Consider the following 14,927-nt stretch of genomic DNA (forward strand, 5'->3'; position numbering starts at 1 on the left):
AGCGCAGCATGCTGACCATGTCGCAAGTCCTTGCCACTTCAGTGCATTGCCATATTCGGAACTGTTGTTGCTGTGGCAGCCTTAAGTCCAACGGTGCTATGATATCGAATTAGCGTCTAGAACGTGCTTGATAAGCCGAGGCCTTGACTTACCTATGTCTGTTGCTGAGACGCCTACTACCTTTTTAAATAAGGCTGCAAGGAAAACCTGCCACGCGGTAGGAACTACTGAACTAGATTGTTTCATGGCTGACCTCCTTTGTTGGCACTCGCTCATGTGAAGCTGTCTTGATTTTATGAGTTAGGCAAGGGACGCGTTCTACTCGTGTGTGAGGGAGCAAGGCGTGGACTTTGCACCGGGCGCACAAATTCCCTTAAAGTGTAAGCTGCAGCGAACGCAATTTGAGGACGCGTGCCCCGCAAGCTGGGTGAGTGAGATTATCAACCTGGTTGGTCGCTATTGCATAGCCTTTACTTGGCATATGATTAGTTGATCGTTTTGGCGGCGGTGCTTCGTGCGCTCTGTATGGGGGGAGTGCTTACAGGATGGGATTACGTTGGTAATGACGCAGAGGCTCTTGTTTTGGTGCGTGTGTTACGGGCCTAAGCACCTGGCTATGTTACTCGCAAATGTGCCTTGATAAGCCATGCTTCCAAACCCCACCACTTGACATCCCCATGCCTAACCCCCAAACCCTTGAACGCTTCAAACCTGGACCTGCACAGTTGAAACACTTTGACGAACTACAGGAGGCCAACGCTCGTCGGGCAAAGTACCTGGCAGCGACCATCAATCGCGCGGCAGACAAAGCCGCAGGTGGGGACGACGAATCCGAGCACAATGCTTGGGGAGGTGTGGTGCCGATTCCGGTGTGTGGGCCCCGGAGCACTTAGGGTTTGCGTGTGCACCTGCGCAAGTCTGTGCATGCCTTCTTGGAGATGTGCGGGTGCCGTTTTCCCCGTGTTTGAGGGCGGGCTGCTGCTGCTGCTGCAGCTACTGTCCTGGTATGGATTTGGCTGAAGCTCTCTTCTGTGGCACATACATACATACATACATACACACATATCAGGTGCAATCCCCTCGCTGCCGTTGGATACCGGTGTGTCACACAGCTCATGATACATGCGTGCGGGGTAACTCCCCACATACTTAACATGGTCATTCCAGAACTGTTCACACATTGGGCCATGTTGCCGTTTATGGCTATTCAATGATGGATTGTGCAGGTTCGCTTTCTGGCAAGGCATAGCTGCGGCTTGGTGTAGTGCGGTAAGCTGGGCCAATGCTGGCTCTTCTTACAAGGAGACCCGACATTGGAAACAGCTGTACCAAAGCGTCTAAGCACGTGTTAGCTCCTTAAGGGGACAGGCGGCTGTTGTGTTGCTTCGTGCAGCCAACTTGCTAACAAAAAAACTTAAAAGCCGTGCGTGAAGGAGCAGCAACAGCAGCCGTAGCGGAAGTTCAGGTGCAATGGGTCGCGACGACGATCGTGATCGCGACCGGGATCGATACCGGGACTACGACAGTGGCTATGGCAGGGAGCGGGACCGCAGCGACCGTCGAGGGGATCGGGGCGACAGGGACAGGGAGCGAGAGTACGACAGGGACAGAGGAGAGAGGGAGTACGATCGTGGAGAGCGCGACAGAGACAGAGGGCGTTCGGAGCGGGAGGTGAGGAGGACGTATGGCACTCGTCCAAAGTGGGGGGGGGGAAGAAGGGGCTAACCGTACGATGTAAGAGGAGGCGAAGGGGTAAAGTGCCGACTCGTCCGAATGACTAGCTGTTGGAAATGGGAAGGGGGAGAGGGGCACAGCATCCGAGCATGAGGTGAAGGGCAGGGGAGGAACCGCTGTGTAACCTTAGGAGGTGTCAAGCGCTTTGCTTTGGGAGCTTTATTTCAGCTAGGGGAGTGTGGGGTGGGGCGATAATCCATGCAACCTCATACGCGGGCACGGTAACTCTCGGCCCGGAGGTCCGGAAGTTCTGGAAATCACGAATGTATTCGACCATGCACTTATTCTTGGTTGAAATTCTTTGGCGCGCGACGCATACAGACATTGCCACGGAACATAATTTATTTGCACACGTCCTTCCCTGGCCGCCCGAAATTGTAAGATTGAATGTAAAGCTGTTTGATGTTGCATGAGCGTTTGTGTGCTGTCCTCATTATCTGTTTATATGTTCGTGGCAGAGAAGTATGTGGTGACTTGACTCCTGTGGACTAGCACTGCCCTAGGTTCTTTCGTAGCACGATCGCACACACAGCCGTACTTCACGCCCCACGGTTGTTGATTATTGTCTTTGCATAAGGTCATCTTGTTTTGGGGGGGGGCATATATGGAAACGGGGAGTGTGCACGGTAGCCACACCCTGCACCTCTTTCCCTCCGGGCCCCCATAAGAATAAAACAGGATGGCTGCTGAAGTTTTAATTACTTACTGCGGATGTACCCGATGTACCCGTGAGTGTGATCCCCTTGCATTCCCTTCTTAATGATGTTACTAACCACACTTACCGACCGTATTATTGTTTGATCCTTTTTTTGTTTTTGCATTTGCAGCGCCCGCGTGATCGTTCAGAGCGTGATCGGGATCGCGACCGGGAGAAGGAAAAGGAACGCAAGAAACGTCGCAGCCGCAGTCGCAGTGGGGACGGTCGGTCAAGATCTCGTTCTAAAGACAGGTGAGTACAAGTACGTCTGCGTTATAATTATCAGCATACCAATTATTAAATCCTAGGATCTGGGATTGGGGCACTTTTTCCTGGTGACTGTGCGGTGCGGATTCGTGTGTTTTCACCGATGCAAGCTCCATAGTCCAGTGACGTGTAAACCTATTCCAGCAGAAATTGTTGTACGGAAGGGAATGTATGTTTGTATAATCATCGGCATCATTCCCATGTCTTTTTTCCTCTCGTGACCCTCTCCATGGCCGGCCGTCTTCCTTGAGGTTCAAAAACATCTACAGGGTTCCCCTCCATGATGGAAAAACAATTACCATCGGGCTTCTGTCATTAGGATTAGGCAGCTAGCTTCAATCCACACGTCCCCCCATTCATTTTCTTCATGGTTTCCTCCACCGTGTGTCATACTTGCTCCGTATCATGTCGTACTTGCTTCCGAAGGCGTGAAGGCAAATCCCGTGGTAGCGACCGGCACCGCGAACGCGACCGCAGCGGCGAGCGGCATAAGAGCCGCCACGGCAGCAAGCGCCGCCACCGGGGGGGGTCCTCGAGTGGTGCGGATGGCCGAATGGACTCGGATGAGGGGGACATGAACGGTGGCGGGGAGCAGGACGCGTCCCAGGCGGTCAACTTGGATGCGGATATCACTCCAGAGGAAATAGCGATGATGCAGGTGCGTTTCACGATTTTTTGCGCCGACTGTTTGTATGTATGTATGTACGTACGTATATATGTATGACTAGGTGGGGCGCCTCGCCTGCGTGAAGGCTGGAGGGTAGGGTACTTGCGATGGACCAGTGACTTCACTGTGCGGCGTGCGGGTTGCTTGCCTTTCTAAGGTAAAGCCCTAGCCTTGAGATGACGGGATCCTTTGGGATATATGCAAGTGAATTCTATTCGTGGCTTTTAAGTATCATTGTTGGTTAAGTACCCGTGCATCTTGGTGAGGGTTGTCGTCGCTCCTCGCAGGCCATGGGCATCCCGTTCACTTTTGACAGCACTAAGGGCAAGGAGGTGGAGGATCCTGCAGCCAAGGTGTCAGCAACACGAACGACAACGCTGCGGACGGCGCGCCAGTACATGAACCGGAAGGGAGGTTTCAACCGCCCGTTGCCAGCCGAGACGACCGGGGAGAAGTACCGACCCGATTAGAATTCGATTGATGTTGCAAGGGGATATTTCAGACCAACAAGCAAAGAGTTGATCATTCTGGTTAGGGAAATTCCGGTCTTGCCAAGTAAAGGCGCGGAGAACGGCCGATGGGTGCGCAGCCCATCGTGGGTTCGTGGACTGCAGACCAAGTTGGTGGAGTTTTGTGGACGTGCGTGATGATGCGCAGTGCTGTACGAGCTGCTATCCAACAGGTCAAACTTGACACGAAGCGGTTGATGTGGGTTGACCACAGGCGACATGACGCGCCTCATGCACCCTGTCTCTTTAGTAACCATGTTATGGATTTCTTGTCGACCTGCTGAGGGAGTGAAAGGCGATTTGTGTACAGCGTTGCCAGCCTCACGTAAGCGGGATTACAACCTTTTTGTTCCCCCTAAAGGGGATGCACCTTGCGCCATGATTACGTTGCTCGCTGAATGGTGTTCCGACGGTGTTCGCTGGTTTGCACAATGCGCTCCTGGCTAACCTCCAGTTAGCCTTCCCTGTGACAAATTGAATCCAAGGAATGTAAGTACCAGCAAATTTGTCATGTCGTTACTGCTAGAACTGACAGGAGAAGACGTGTCAGCCATCGGCTTCGCATCAAGGGTCAACAGCTCTACACATTTCCATGTGCGTAATGTCTTAAAAATGCCATATTACTTTGTGACGGTTAGAAATTTAACCACAAAATCCGTATTCTTATCCATATCCATCTTACTCTTCAACAGTGCTCGTTGAAATATTACCGGAGTGTTACCGGACAGCCGTACGGGCGGGAAAAACCAACTCACTGTTGGGAGGCGGCCTTGATTGTTAGTACCAAGAACTTGTATACCGAGCTTCCTTTACCACCTTTGAACGTGCTTATTTACGTATTCCTTACCGACCTTTATACGCCGAAGTCGGTCGTGTTCCGTGGCAAACAGGTTGCCTCAAACTGGCCGCAACTGTGAGGGGGCCGCTGGGCGGCCTCTCGTCATCAGGACCTGGCCTCGTTATGGATAAGGTGTGCATATTCGCTAATTAGTTTCGGTGTGACTTCGCTTTGGTAGTGCGCTTTGCTCCAGTTCTTTTGTGTAAAAAGGTCCTAACTGTGGAAAGTGCAGTATGAGAGGTTGGAGCGTGCTGGAGAGGGGACCTATGGTGTTGTATTCAAGGCGCGCGACCGCTATACAAATGAAATTGTTGCGCTTAAGAAGATAAGGCTAGAGCAGGAGGATGAAGGTGTTCCCAGCACAGCAATTCGGGAGATCTCGTTCTTAAAGGAGCTAAGGCACGATAACGTCGTCCGGTAAGAGATGCCAGCGTCGGAGGGCTTAACGGCGTGATATGTGCTGTAGCCTGCCGAGACATACCTTCATAGCTCTGCAGGCTATATGACGTGCTTTACAGCGATCGGCGTCTCTATCTAGTGTTCGAGTACCTGGACTTGGACCTGAAAAAGCAAATGGACGCCGCACCGTTCAATCGCAATTTGCGGCTCATCAAGGTGCACGCAGGACTATACAAAGCAGCCGTTGTCTTATAGCTCCAACGTAAATTCATTCGGTTTCTTCCCGAAACGTTGCAGGTGTACATGTGGCAAATGCTGAGCGGTATTGCGTTCTGCCATTCCAGACGGTAGGATGGAGCTTGGGATGACTCTAGCAATGGGCAATGCTGGGGCAAGGGGGCGTTTCCGTGCGCGTATGCTTGTTCCCCGTGTCGTGCCAGTAGCCCCGGGTTCTCCCAGCCTTAGTTGCCCTATGCACCCGGCCCCAGAGCCTTTCTGCAAACTCAATACTAACTTTCGCGGTCTACTGACGCACATGACCGCCTGCCGGGGCTGAAGGAAATGGCGCATTTTGGGAACTACTCAATCGTACAAGGGTATGCTTGCACACTTTTGCGGGGTTGCATGCATCCAGCAAACCCTAAGATGTGGTCCCGCAAGACTTTGCTTTTGCGGCTTGCATAACGTCAATCTCTGTGTTTGCCTATGGTCTTGACTACTGAATCTCCCTCTCTCTTTTCGATTTCAGGATATTACACCGGGACTTGAAGCCGCAGAACCTCCTCATTGACCGATCCCGGAATCAGCTAAAGCTGGCGGACTTTGGTCTTGCCCGTGCCTTTGGAATACCAGTTCGTGCGTACACGCACGAAGTGAGTCCCGGGTTGGGCGGGTGGCTCCATTGAAGCCGTTTACTTAGGAGTTTATGAGGGTTCTGGGGGTTCTGGGGAGGAAAACATTCTGGGGTGTTTTGCCTGCTGCTTTTATAACAAGGTAATTTAGACAATTTTTTCCCGCCAGGTGAATACAAATATTCCATTTTTCTGAAAGCATGAAGTATTAAGTTGTGGAGGCAGCAGCAGAAAGTGAATTAGTAACTTGTATAACCGTTACGGAATGATTTAAATAGCCTCAAGAAACGCGAGGAAGTTGTGCCACATGATTAGGGGGTTTACTATGCTGCACAGTGACTAGGGGAGAAGCCCATGCTGCAAGGGTCATCTCGTCGGTGTGCTGTTTCGAGGGGCATGCGGTAGCCGCACCAACAGCACCAGGGACCCGTCTGTGTACGTTTACTGGTTGCGATGGCGTTGCATGCGTCTACCAAGCGACGGTTGTTTGCCGTTACCTGATTAATTTGTCTGGTGCTTCCTGCTGCACGCTGATGATGAGCTAACCAAGTTAGCCCTAGACCTAGCAAGATTGGCCGTGGAATGACTGCGTAGGTGGTGACGCTATGGTATCGCGCGCCTGAGATCCTGCTGGGCAGCAAGACGTACTCGACACCGGTAGATATCTGGTCCATAGGCTGCATTTTCGCGGAAATGGTCAACAACAAGCCCCTTTTCCCAGGGGATTCGGTGAGTAGTACGTAGAGATGATGGGCGGGGCGATATTTGTTTGGCTTATAATTCTCGCAAGCGGAGTTGCAGCCGTTCCGTGTGCGGCTACCAGCGCATGCTTGGCGTCCGAAGTTGTCCTGACCCAAATCGCTAGAGCATTGGAGCCTAACCCACATCGTTACCAAACGATTTGACAAGTCTAGGACCAAACCATTAGTGCGTGGACGGTCGTCCCAGTTCGTTACGATCCGAACCCAAATCGACGGGAACAGGAAATCGACCAGCTTTACAAGATTTTTCAGCTGCTCGGCACGCCGGACGAGACGATGTGGGTTGGATGCTCCGCTTTGCCAGACTACAAGGACACCTTCCCCAAGTGGCGGCCACAAAATTTGGCGGCGGCGGTGCCAACGCTGGGGCCCCAGGGCGTTGACTTGCTGGCACGCATGCTGGTCTACACGCCGCAACATCGGTAAGGAAGCCATATACCCGTGAATCCACGGTAGCCGCGTGAATATGCTTTATATAGGGTGAGGATAATATTTAGGTTTAGGGATAAATTGGTTACCTAGGGCAGGGGGTGGCATGGTCAGATGCTTTGGCAGGAATTCATGCAGGACCGCTCAGGAGCTTCGGGACCGCGGGCATCGTAAATGATGTAGTAGACAGCCTGTGCCATGTGTGCTGCATGTATGCGTGATGTATCTGAGCAGCGGAAACAATGTGATTTCCACAAGCCATGTTTCGTAGCGCTGGGAGAGTATGTTATTTCAATGATCGAAATGGAGTCCACAGGCTCGCCATAGTTGTAACGGCTGCTGGCCTCACCTTGTATCCGTGTGGGTGTAACGCTACGAAAACTTTAACTTTCTGGTCGCAGGATTACGGCGAGCGCAGCGTTGGACCACCCCTACTTCGACGAGATTCGGGATCAGATGCGAGCCAGCGGGGGTCTGCAAGGTGGCGTGTTGCAGCACTGATAGGACTTCTGGACGTCGTGGTGGATTATATTATTCCGGCAGCAGAATCTTCCGCGGGATACACTGCTGTACGTAATTTTTTTGTCCACGTTGTAGCTGTTAGGGTGCTGGGTATCCTGTCGGGCTGGTGTTACGATTCTCTGCATGCCCAGCGTATAGCTGCGCCGTGCGCGCTCTCCCAGTCAGTTTACCTTTTGCCTGTCGTTCGCAACGTTCCTGATCTGGTGTTAGGAAAGAATGTAGTGGGGTTGTTTGTCCTTTTCAGGGTGTCTAGTTCCGGACTAGCTCCGAAGTAGCCAGGATGTTTTCGGCACTCCATTCGGCAAAAGTGCACGGAGTGTGCGCGGCTGTTGCGATTGCGTGGTCATTATAGACTTAAGAGGACATGAGCTAATCTTGGCGCTGTGCCGGTAGGACATTGGTTGCTCTCTGTTTGACATGTTATTGATTTACTTTCGGTTCTTTCGGTTCTCTAATAGCTGCCTGCTTAGTAGTCTGTATGTCATCCGTGCTTCATTGAGGAAACGGTGGTGAGTTTACCTAGGTTTACAGCTCAGCACGGATACGATCCGTGCATATCACTCCTCTAGTTAGGTTTTGGACAACCTACGGTCTGCTGTGTTCGGACGCTGTCCTGCTACTTGTTTGGCTTGTTTTTGTTAATGTTATTGCGGAGCGGTGTGAGGCGATTGTGATTCCCAATCGTCATTTGCTATGTTAGCCTGTAACGGTGTGAGCTCGATCAACCATGTACTTCATACACTAGAGGGTTTTCTAAAGGGTTTCCTGCCGACCGCCAAGGGTGTGTAACTCATGATAAAGGTGCTCTCGAATTCTCCAGGGGGGACAGGATTTGGTGCATGGGTCAACTACGAGCAGTGGCTGTGGGGTAGTTAGAAGACCTCTGTAGCTGAGGCGGCAACGGTTTCAAGTGAAAGATGGCGTCAGAGTCTTGACGGGAAATAAATGCCTAGTGCGGAGGAGGACTCTTTACACAATACATCCTTATGTTGTACCTGCGTCGGGTTTACGGCTCGTCTTTTGAGCCGGCGGTGGTTACAAGTCCACAGCACGTATCATTGCATTTGAACACCGATTTCCTTTGTCAGACATAAATAATTTCATTTCTTGCTAAGTGCTTTCTTACCCAAATCAGTATTGGATAGTTTTGCGTCGGCTTCGCGTATCCAACGGCTTTAGCTTGGTCACACACGTTTACAAACAATCGGGACGACGACAGTTTCACAATTCGATTAGCCGTATCATGAGTATTGAGGAAGTCTGAATCTTCAGTGACAGCGAGCTCGCGATATGCCTAGTCCCGGTCAACTAGACAATGCCAGCAACTCCCTCTCCGGCAAGGCCAACGCGGCTCCTTTTGTTCCTAGCGGGTCTCCACAGCCCAAAACGCCTGCAACAAGCGGCGGCTTTCCAGAATCGGCCGTAAAGGCACAGCCGTTCGTGCCCGGTAGGCCGGAACGTAGACGATGATCCTTCCACCGACTTGCTTACTTCTCAAGGATAAAGTGCGGCTTACCTCGGTTTTTAAGGAACGCAATTTGTCGTTCGCGTCCTTCTGCCTTTGCGTGGGTGTCCATGCACCCAACGCGACCGGATGATTTTACGTAGGCAAGGGTGCTGTGCATGGCAATGTCCAAAGCGGAGTTGGAGTCCAGGTCGGTCCTGGCAAAGTTCCAGCCACAAAGTTAGCGGCTAATGCCGCTGCATTCGTACCGAAGCAGCCTGACAACAGCGCAGGGAAAGGAGGCCGCGGGTGAGAGAGTGGTGGAAGGGGATTTGAATGATGGGCGGGGTGATGCGCGCGGGCCCAGGGGTGGCGCCCAGGCGTAGTCGGAGTTCCAATTGACCGGGCATGTGCATGGTCTCTTCTCGCTGCTCCTTTCCGCTGCTACCCCAATTTTAACTGTCCATTATGCTAAATACTATCTATTCGCGCTCCACATAACATTTTTCGTAGCTTAACTGCTGACATCACCCGGCACACGTCAGAATGTGGTGGGATGTTGCCGCAGGCCGGCAGCTGACGCAGCAGGGGTTACGGAGGCGGGAGCTTCCGCAAGTGGTCATGGCCTTGTCGGCGGCCGGTGAGCAGATAGGCGCACTGGGAAACGTAACATAGGAATGGACGGATGGATATCGCACCAGTTCACAAGGGGTGAAAGGACCTCGGGGAGAAGTGCAATGCGGTTCAGGAGCAGTAGGCGGCAACATCCAAATCTCCGCGCTGTAAACACTCATTCACGTACACAACACACACGCACATGCACACGCACAAGCACTCTCCAGGCAGCAACACTTTGCGCTGTATCAAAGCGCAGGGGAAGTGGCCCCGCCGCCTCGACGCCGCCGGCAGCAGCCGCATCTGCTGCAGCGGCTCAGTCGCCGTCACCATCACCGCTGGCGGCATCTCCTGCCGCGGCAGCCGCAGCCGGCGCTGGCCGGGGACCCGCCAGCGGCCGCGGCGGCCGTGGGGGCGGGGGCGGGAGCGGCAGCACGAGCGCTACACCGGCGCTGATTGGTCAGTTTCAGCCGGGTCGTACGGCTGGGGCGCTGTCAGGGCGCGGTGGCGGACGAGGCGTTGCAGTACCGGGATTGGTACTCAACAACACCTCCGTGGAATCATCTCCAGGGCAGATGCAGGGGCGGGGAGGAGGACGCGGCGGGCGTGGTGTCGGCGTTGGCCCTGGCGGCGGCGGTGCTGCCGCCGGCGGCGTTGGCGTTGGCGGAGGCGGCGGCTTCATGGCCGGTGGCGTCATGCATCACCCATCAGTCGGGGGCATGATGGGCGGTGGTTTCGGAGGTGCCCATGTGGGTCACATGGGCGCATTGCAGATTCCGACGGCGTATGGCAACGGTGGCGGCAGCCATTTACCGTCGTACAGGCAGCGTGACCTTTACCTGTCGGGCCCTGGTCGGGCGTATGTGGGTGTTCATTTCGTTGAGGAGGGCCTCAGACAGCAGCTACAGCAGCGGTCGTACATTACGGCGGCGCAGGTACGGCCATTGTTAACTGTCAACCGAATCCTCCGTCAGTCGAAAAGCATATGAACGGGACCACCTGCAGGATGCCTTTTCACTATATCAGGACGTCTTTTTTGTAAGAAGTGACAATGATGACGTATTGTTGCATGATTCCGGTGTTGATGCAAATGTAAGCCAAACGTTGTTGTAAGTAATGAAATAAATAGATCACCAGATAGATGCAGCGTGTGTGTCCGGAGCTGCTCTGTGCTTGTGACCCTTAACCGTTAACCGTTAGTTGTACCTCTACTGCGAGTCTTCACATTTATCAATAGCTGCAGCTCATCCATACATTTATTCGTACTATTTTCGCTTACAAGCAACCGTACTGCACCTGACTCTGTCGTACAATGCCGTACATCATTGTGTACAGTGGCACGACGAATCATCGGATGAGCACTACGGCGGCGGCGCATTCCGCCTGGGTCCGTACCACACCCTATATCCGCTGGAGGAGGGCGCCATGGGCCCTATGGCCGCCGGGGCGGCGGGGGGCAGCAGCCAGGGCATTGAGATGACGTCAGCAGCTCTGAGATTGCGGACCTCCTTGGTGAAGGGAATTAGTTCGGTTGACGGCAGCGCCGCGGCGTTGCGGCGGATAGATCCTAGACAGGTCCGGAGTGGGTGGTAGTTGAGATGGGGGTTGGGGCGGTAGTTAACGAGAAACGGATTGCCCGGTGGATTCATTGCGTTGCTCGTGGGTGGCAGTGTGGGTGGTGGGTGAGGTAGTGGGCATATAGTCGGTAGGAGAGTGTTGCCCGGGGTGTACTACACGGTCATCTACGGCAGCAGTAGCAGCAGCAGTAGCAGCAGTTTTCCTTGACCGCATCTACTATGGGGACATTGGGAATGGGATTTTTTTAACGTCTACCTACCTCTTTTTGTTACTACCCCCCTTACCCCCCCTCCCCCCTACCCCCCTTAACCCCCCGGCCCATACACACTCCGTAACATCTCGTTAGGTCGTCCCAACTGCTGAGCTGCTCTCACGGGCGCGTGAGACCGTTGAACACTGGGCCCCTCTGGCCAACCACCCCAATCTGGTTGGTCTCAGAGCCGCATTCCTAGCCTCAGAGAGCCTCGTACAACCGCCACCGCTACCAGGAATAACCACCCCGCACAACCATCACAACCACCATAACCATAACCACCATCATCACCACCAACCTTCGGTTTCGACAACTTCCTCCATGATGTTGGAGGCCGGAGGGCAGCAGCAACACCAGCATCAGCAAGGCGTAGGAGGCGGTGGAGGCGGAGGTGATTGCAGTGCGCTTGTGTTTGCGCATGATTTCCATCCAGGGGCGGTTTCGCTGGTGGCGGCGCACTTGATGCCGCAGGTAATCAATCCCCGGGGGGAAAGAGATGCTGGGGGTTTGGAAAGGGGGCTGATGGTTTTGCAGGCGTGCGTGGACAAGAGTACGGGTCGAGCGTGCCGCACGTGGGGTTGGGTATTCGGGAATGTACGGGTAATGTACGGGTGCGGACGGTTGAATAGGTTCAAGTTTGTGGGGTGTGTGTGTGTGTGTGTGTCAGTGAACGGACTATAACGGTCTCCGCAAGGTTTTTCCTAGTTGGTGGGCTTCCACCCTCGTTAATGTCTGGCTCAGCTGCGCGCTTCGGCAGTACCTTGCAGCAGTAGAACCGTCAAGAAGCATCCTTTGCCTTCCTGTGACATCCCGTTGGTCAAAATTATTTTAAAAAATATTGTTATTTGTAATAGTTTTGCCTTGTTCACTTCCCGGAACTTTTTTCCTCTCGTATCCTCCGTACTGCTCTCCTACTTTCCCCTCGAACAGATGAACGCCGCGGGTTTGGTTTCGGCGCCCCAGCCGCCGCCCGAAGAGGTGGTGTGGAGCTATGCCGTACAGATTACGTCAGCGCTGAGGGCGGCACACGGGTGCGGGCTGCTGCTGAGACCTGCCTGTCTGCATCCTAGCAAGGTGTGTTTGGGCTGTGTATGTAAGTGTGTATGTATGTATGTTTCATAGTCACCTTTGCGTGGGGGGGAGTGTGTGTGTGTGTGTAGTGGTGGGGAGGGGGGAAGGGGGGAAATGGACAGGGGTGTGTGTGTGTGCGTTGTCTGTACTGGCAGCAGCGCGCGTCTCGCTCCAGTTGCCAGTCTTCCAGCAACACGAAATGGCATGTGTATTTCTCCCCTCCCGCACGCTGCTGTTACTGCTATTGCCCTTGCTGCTACTGCGCTTGCTGCTAGTGTGACTGCTGCTGCTACTGCTACTCCTGCCGCTGCTACTGTTCCAGTCTTGCGTTCTGTCTCCTTCCCCCTGCCTACCCGGTCTTATTGTTCCCTCCTTACCCTATATCTTATCTTTTAGCTCCTTTACCTCTCCTTTCCCTCTCGTCCTTCTCCGTCTCCTCCTACTTGTACTAACATATATATGTACGTCTGTAGGTGTTGTTGACGGGTTTTGGTCGTCTACGTATCGGCAGTGTGGGTATTGTGGACGCACTATTGGGGGGGGACCAGCCGCCCCCAGGTCAGGAGGAGATGCAGCTGCTTATGAGGCAGGACATAACGGTAAGTAAACGGATTGTACGGAGGTGTACGGAGGTGTACGGGGGTGTACGGATATGTGCGGATTTCGGGATGGTGCGGATGCTGCTATATTTGGGGGGATTGTAGGTTGGGCCAGTCGTGTATGTATGTGTGTATGTATGTATGTTCCCATTCCCCCATCTTCCCCCCGTCCCTCTACGACAGGCAAAAGAACCCCTCCCCGCTGTGACACACTTTTTCAACCCCGCCCCGCCCCCACCAGGCCATGGGCAGCCTTCTCCTGGCCATTTGCTGTGCAGGTGCGGGTCCCGCGCCCTCCCTGGACTTGGTGGCCGCCCACTACTCACCCGAGCTTGTACGGCTACTGGGTGCGCTGCTGTCCGCCTCCGAGGGCGGTCCTCTGGGCAGCTGGCGGGGGCTGGTGGCGGCGCTGGCGGACCGGGCCTTCACAGAGCTGGACGGGGCGGGAGTGGTGCTGGACAACATGGTGCGGGTTTAGGGGTCTAGGGTTCTCTTTGTTACATTGGAAAATTCTTAAAGATCCCTTCCCCCCCAACACAAAAACCCCTAGGGCATCTCAATGGAGGCAAACCCTTCAGGTCAACCCTAAAACCCGCCGTGTCTTCATTTCTCCTCCCCCCTATCCCCTACCTTTCCTTGCCACTCGCTCGTGTTTCGTCCCCCCTCCCTATTTCCCCCCCCCCGACACACCCCCCCCGACACACCCCCCCGGCCTGCAGGTCGGCGAGCTCAGCAAGGAGGCGGATAACGGGCGGCTTCTGCGGCTGTTGGCTAAACTCAATTTCGTGACGGAGCGGCCCGTGGCGGGGGATGGACTTCATAACGGCGGACAAGACGGGGTGAGGGGGGGGTGAAGGGTGGAAGAGGATGATAATGGCGGACGGTTGGTCCGGGCCCTTGCTAAGCCGGCGTTCCAATTCGAATCTACGTTCAAGCAGTTGTGCTTACAAAAGAATTGCTCCTGGGACCCTTTCCCCATCGGGGAGACGTGTACGCACGTGCATGTGTATCTGTATATGTATCTGTATGTGAGCACGTGCGCATGTGTATGTGGGTGACTTCGGGGGTTGGGGACGGGTTGGGGTTGAGAGGTGCTGCTTGGAACATGTGCTTTTCAGCTGAATCAGCACACTCGTACTCGTACTGCATTTTGGTGACGTTGATGTTTCTCCACACCAGTTTTACCCGCCCGCCCGCTTAGCATCATTTGTCTAGCTCCGAAACCGCTCCCTCCTCCCTTTTCCCCCCCTCCTTCAGGACTCCACCTGGCCGGAGACGGGCGACCGTTACGTGCTCAAACTGTTTCGTGACTTTGTGTTTCACGCGGCCGCTCCCGACACGGGTGCTCCCCTGCTGGACTGGGGGCTGCTGGTGGAGGCGCTGAACAAGGTGATGCCGGGGGGGGGAGGGGGAGGGGAAGGGGAAGGGGGAAAAGGGGGGAGCTCGAGAGTTTGGGCGGGTGAATCGGGGGGTAGGGGAGGGAGGGGGGGAGGGGCAGTTTGGGTGTGTATTGAGACGTCTCCGAAACCCTAATTTCCTTACTACGTGTGCTTGTTAAAACACGCATGCATACATACATGCTAACTACATACATACTTACTACATACTTGCCCCCATCAGCTCTCTTCATACACGGCTTACGGTACTGGCCTCAGCTCGTTCGCTCTTCCTACATCTCCACTTCTCCCCCCCT

At 54.1% G+C, this 14,927-nt stretch overlaps 3 protein-coding genes across 3 annotated transcripts; all 3 read left to right on the plus strand.

The window, feature by feature from the left end:
* Window positions 1–56: 56 nt before the first annotated feature.
* On the plus strand, window positions 57–1,671 carry VOLCADRAFT_104508 (uncharacterized protein). Its single transcript, XM_002949820.1, has 4 exons — window positions 57–217; window positions 305–427; window positions 726–816; window positions 1,227–1,671. The coding sequence occupies exons 1-4, from the start codon at window positions 155–157 to the stop codon at window positions 1,247–1,249; spliced, it is 300 nt and encodes a 99-aa protein (XP_002949866.1). The 5' UTR covers window positions 57–154; the 3' UTR covers window positions 1,250–1,671.
* A 3,016-nt stretch (window positions 1,672–4,687) lies between these two features.
* On the plus strand, window positions 4,688–7,653 carry cdka1 (cyclin dependent kinase; the record flags this gene model as incomplete). The annotated part of the gene is made up of 8 exons (XM_002949821.1): window positions 4,688–4,844; window positions 4,945–5,129; window positions 5,210–5,327; window positions 5,409–5,458; window positions 5,860–5,983; window positions 6,557–6,691; window positions 6,946–7,145; window positions 7,554–7,653. The coding sequence occupies exons 1-8, from the start codon at window positions 4,836–4,838 to the stop codon at window positions 7,651–7,653; spliced, it is 921 nt and encodes a 306-aa protein (XP_002949867.1). The 5' UTR covers window positions 4,688–4,835.
* Window positions 7,654–13,959: 6,306 nt separating this feature from the next.
* VOLCADRAFT_47929 (uncharacterized protein) lies at window positions 13,960–14,635 on the plus strand (the record flags this gene model as incomplete). Its single annotated transcript, XM_002949822.1, has 2 exons — window positions 13,960–14,034; window positions 14,492–14,635. Coding segments are annotated over 2 exons (219 nt in total), but the record flags the coding sequence as incomplete, so codon positions are not given.
* Window positions 14,636–14,927: the final 292 nt, after the last annotated feature.

Source organism: Volvox carteri, assembly GCF_000143455.1.
Source record: "Volvox carteri f. nagariensis unplaced genomic scaffold VOLCAscaffold_16, whole genome shotgun sequence".
Classification (NCBI taxonomy): domain Eukaryota; kingdom Viridiplantae; phylum Chlorophyta; class Chlorophyceae; order Chlamydomonadales; family Volvocaceae; genus Volvox; species Volvox carteri.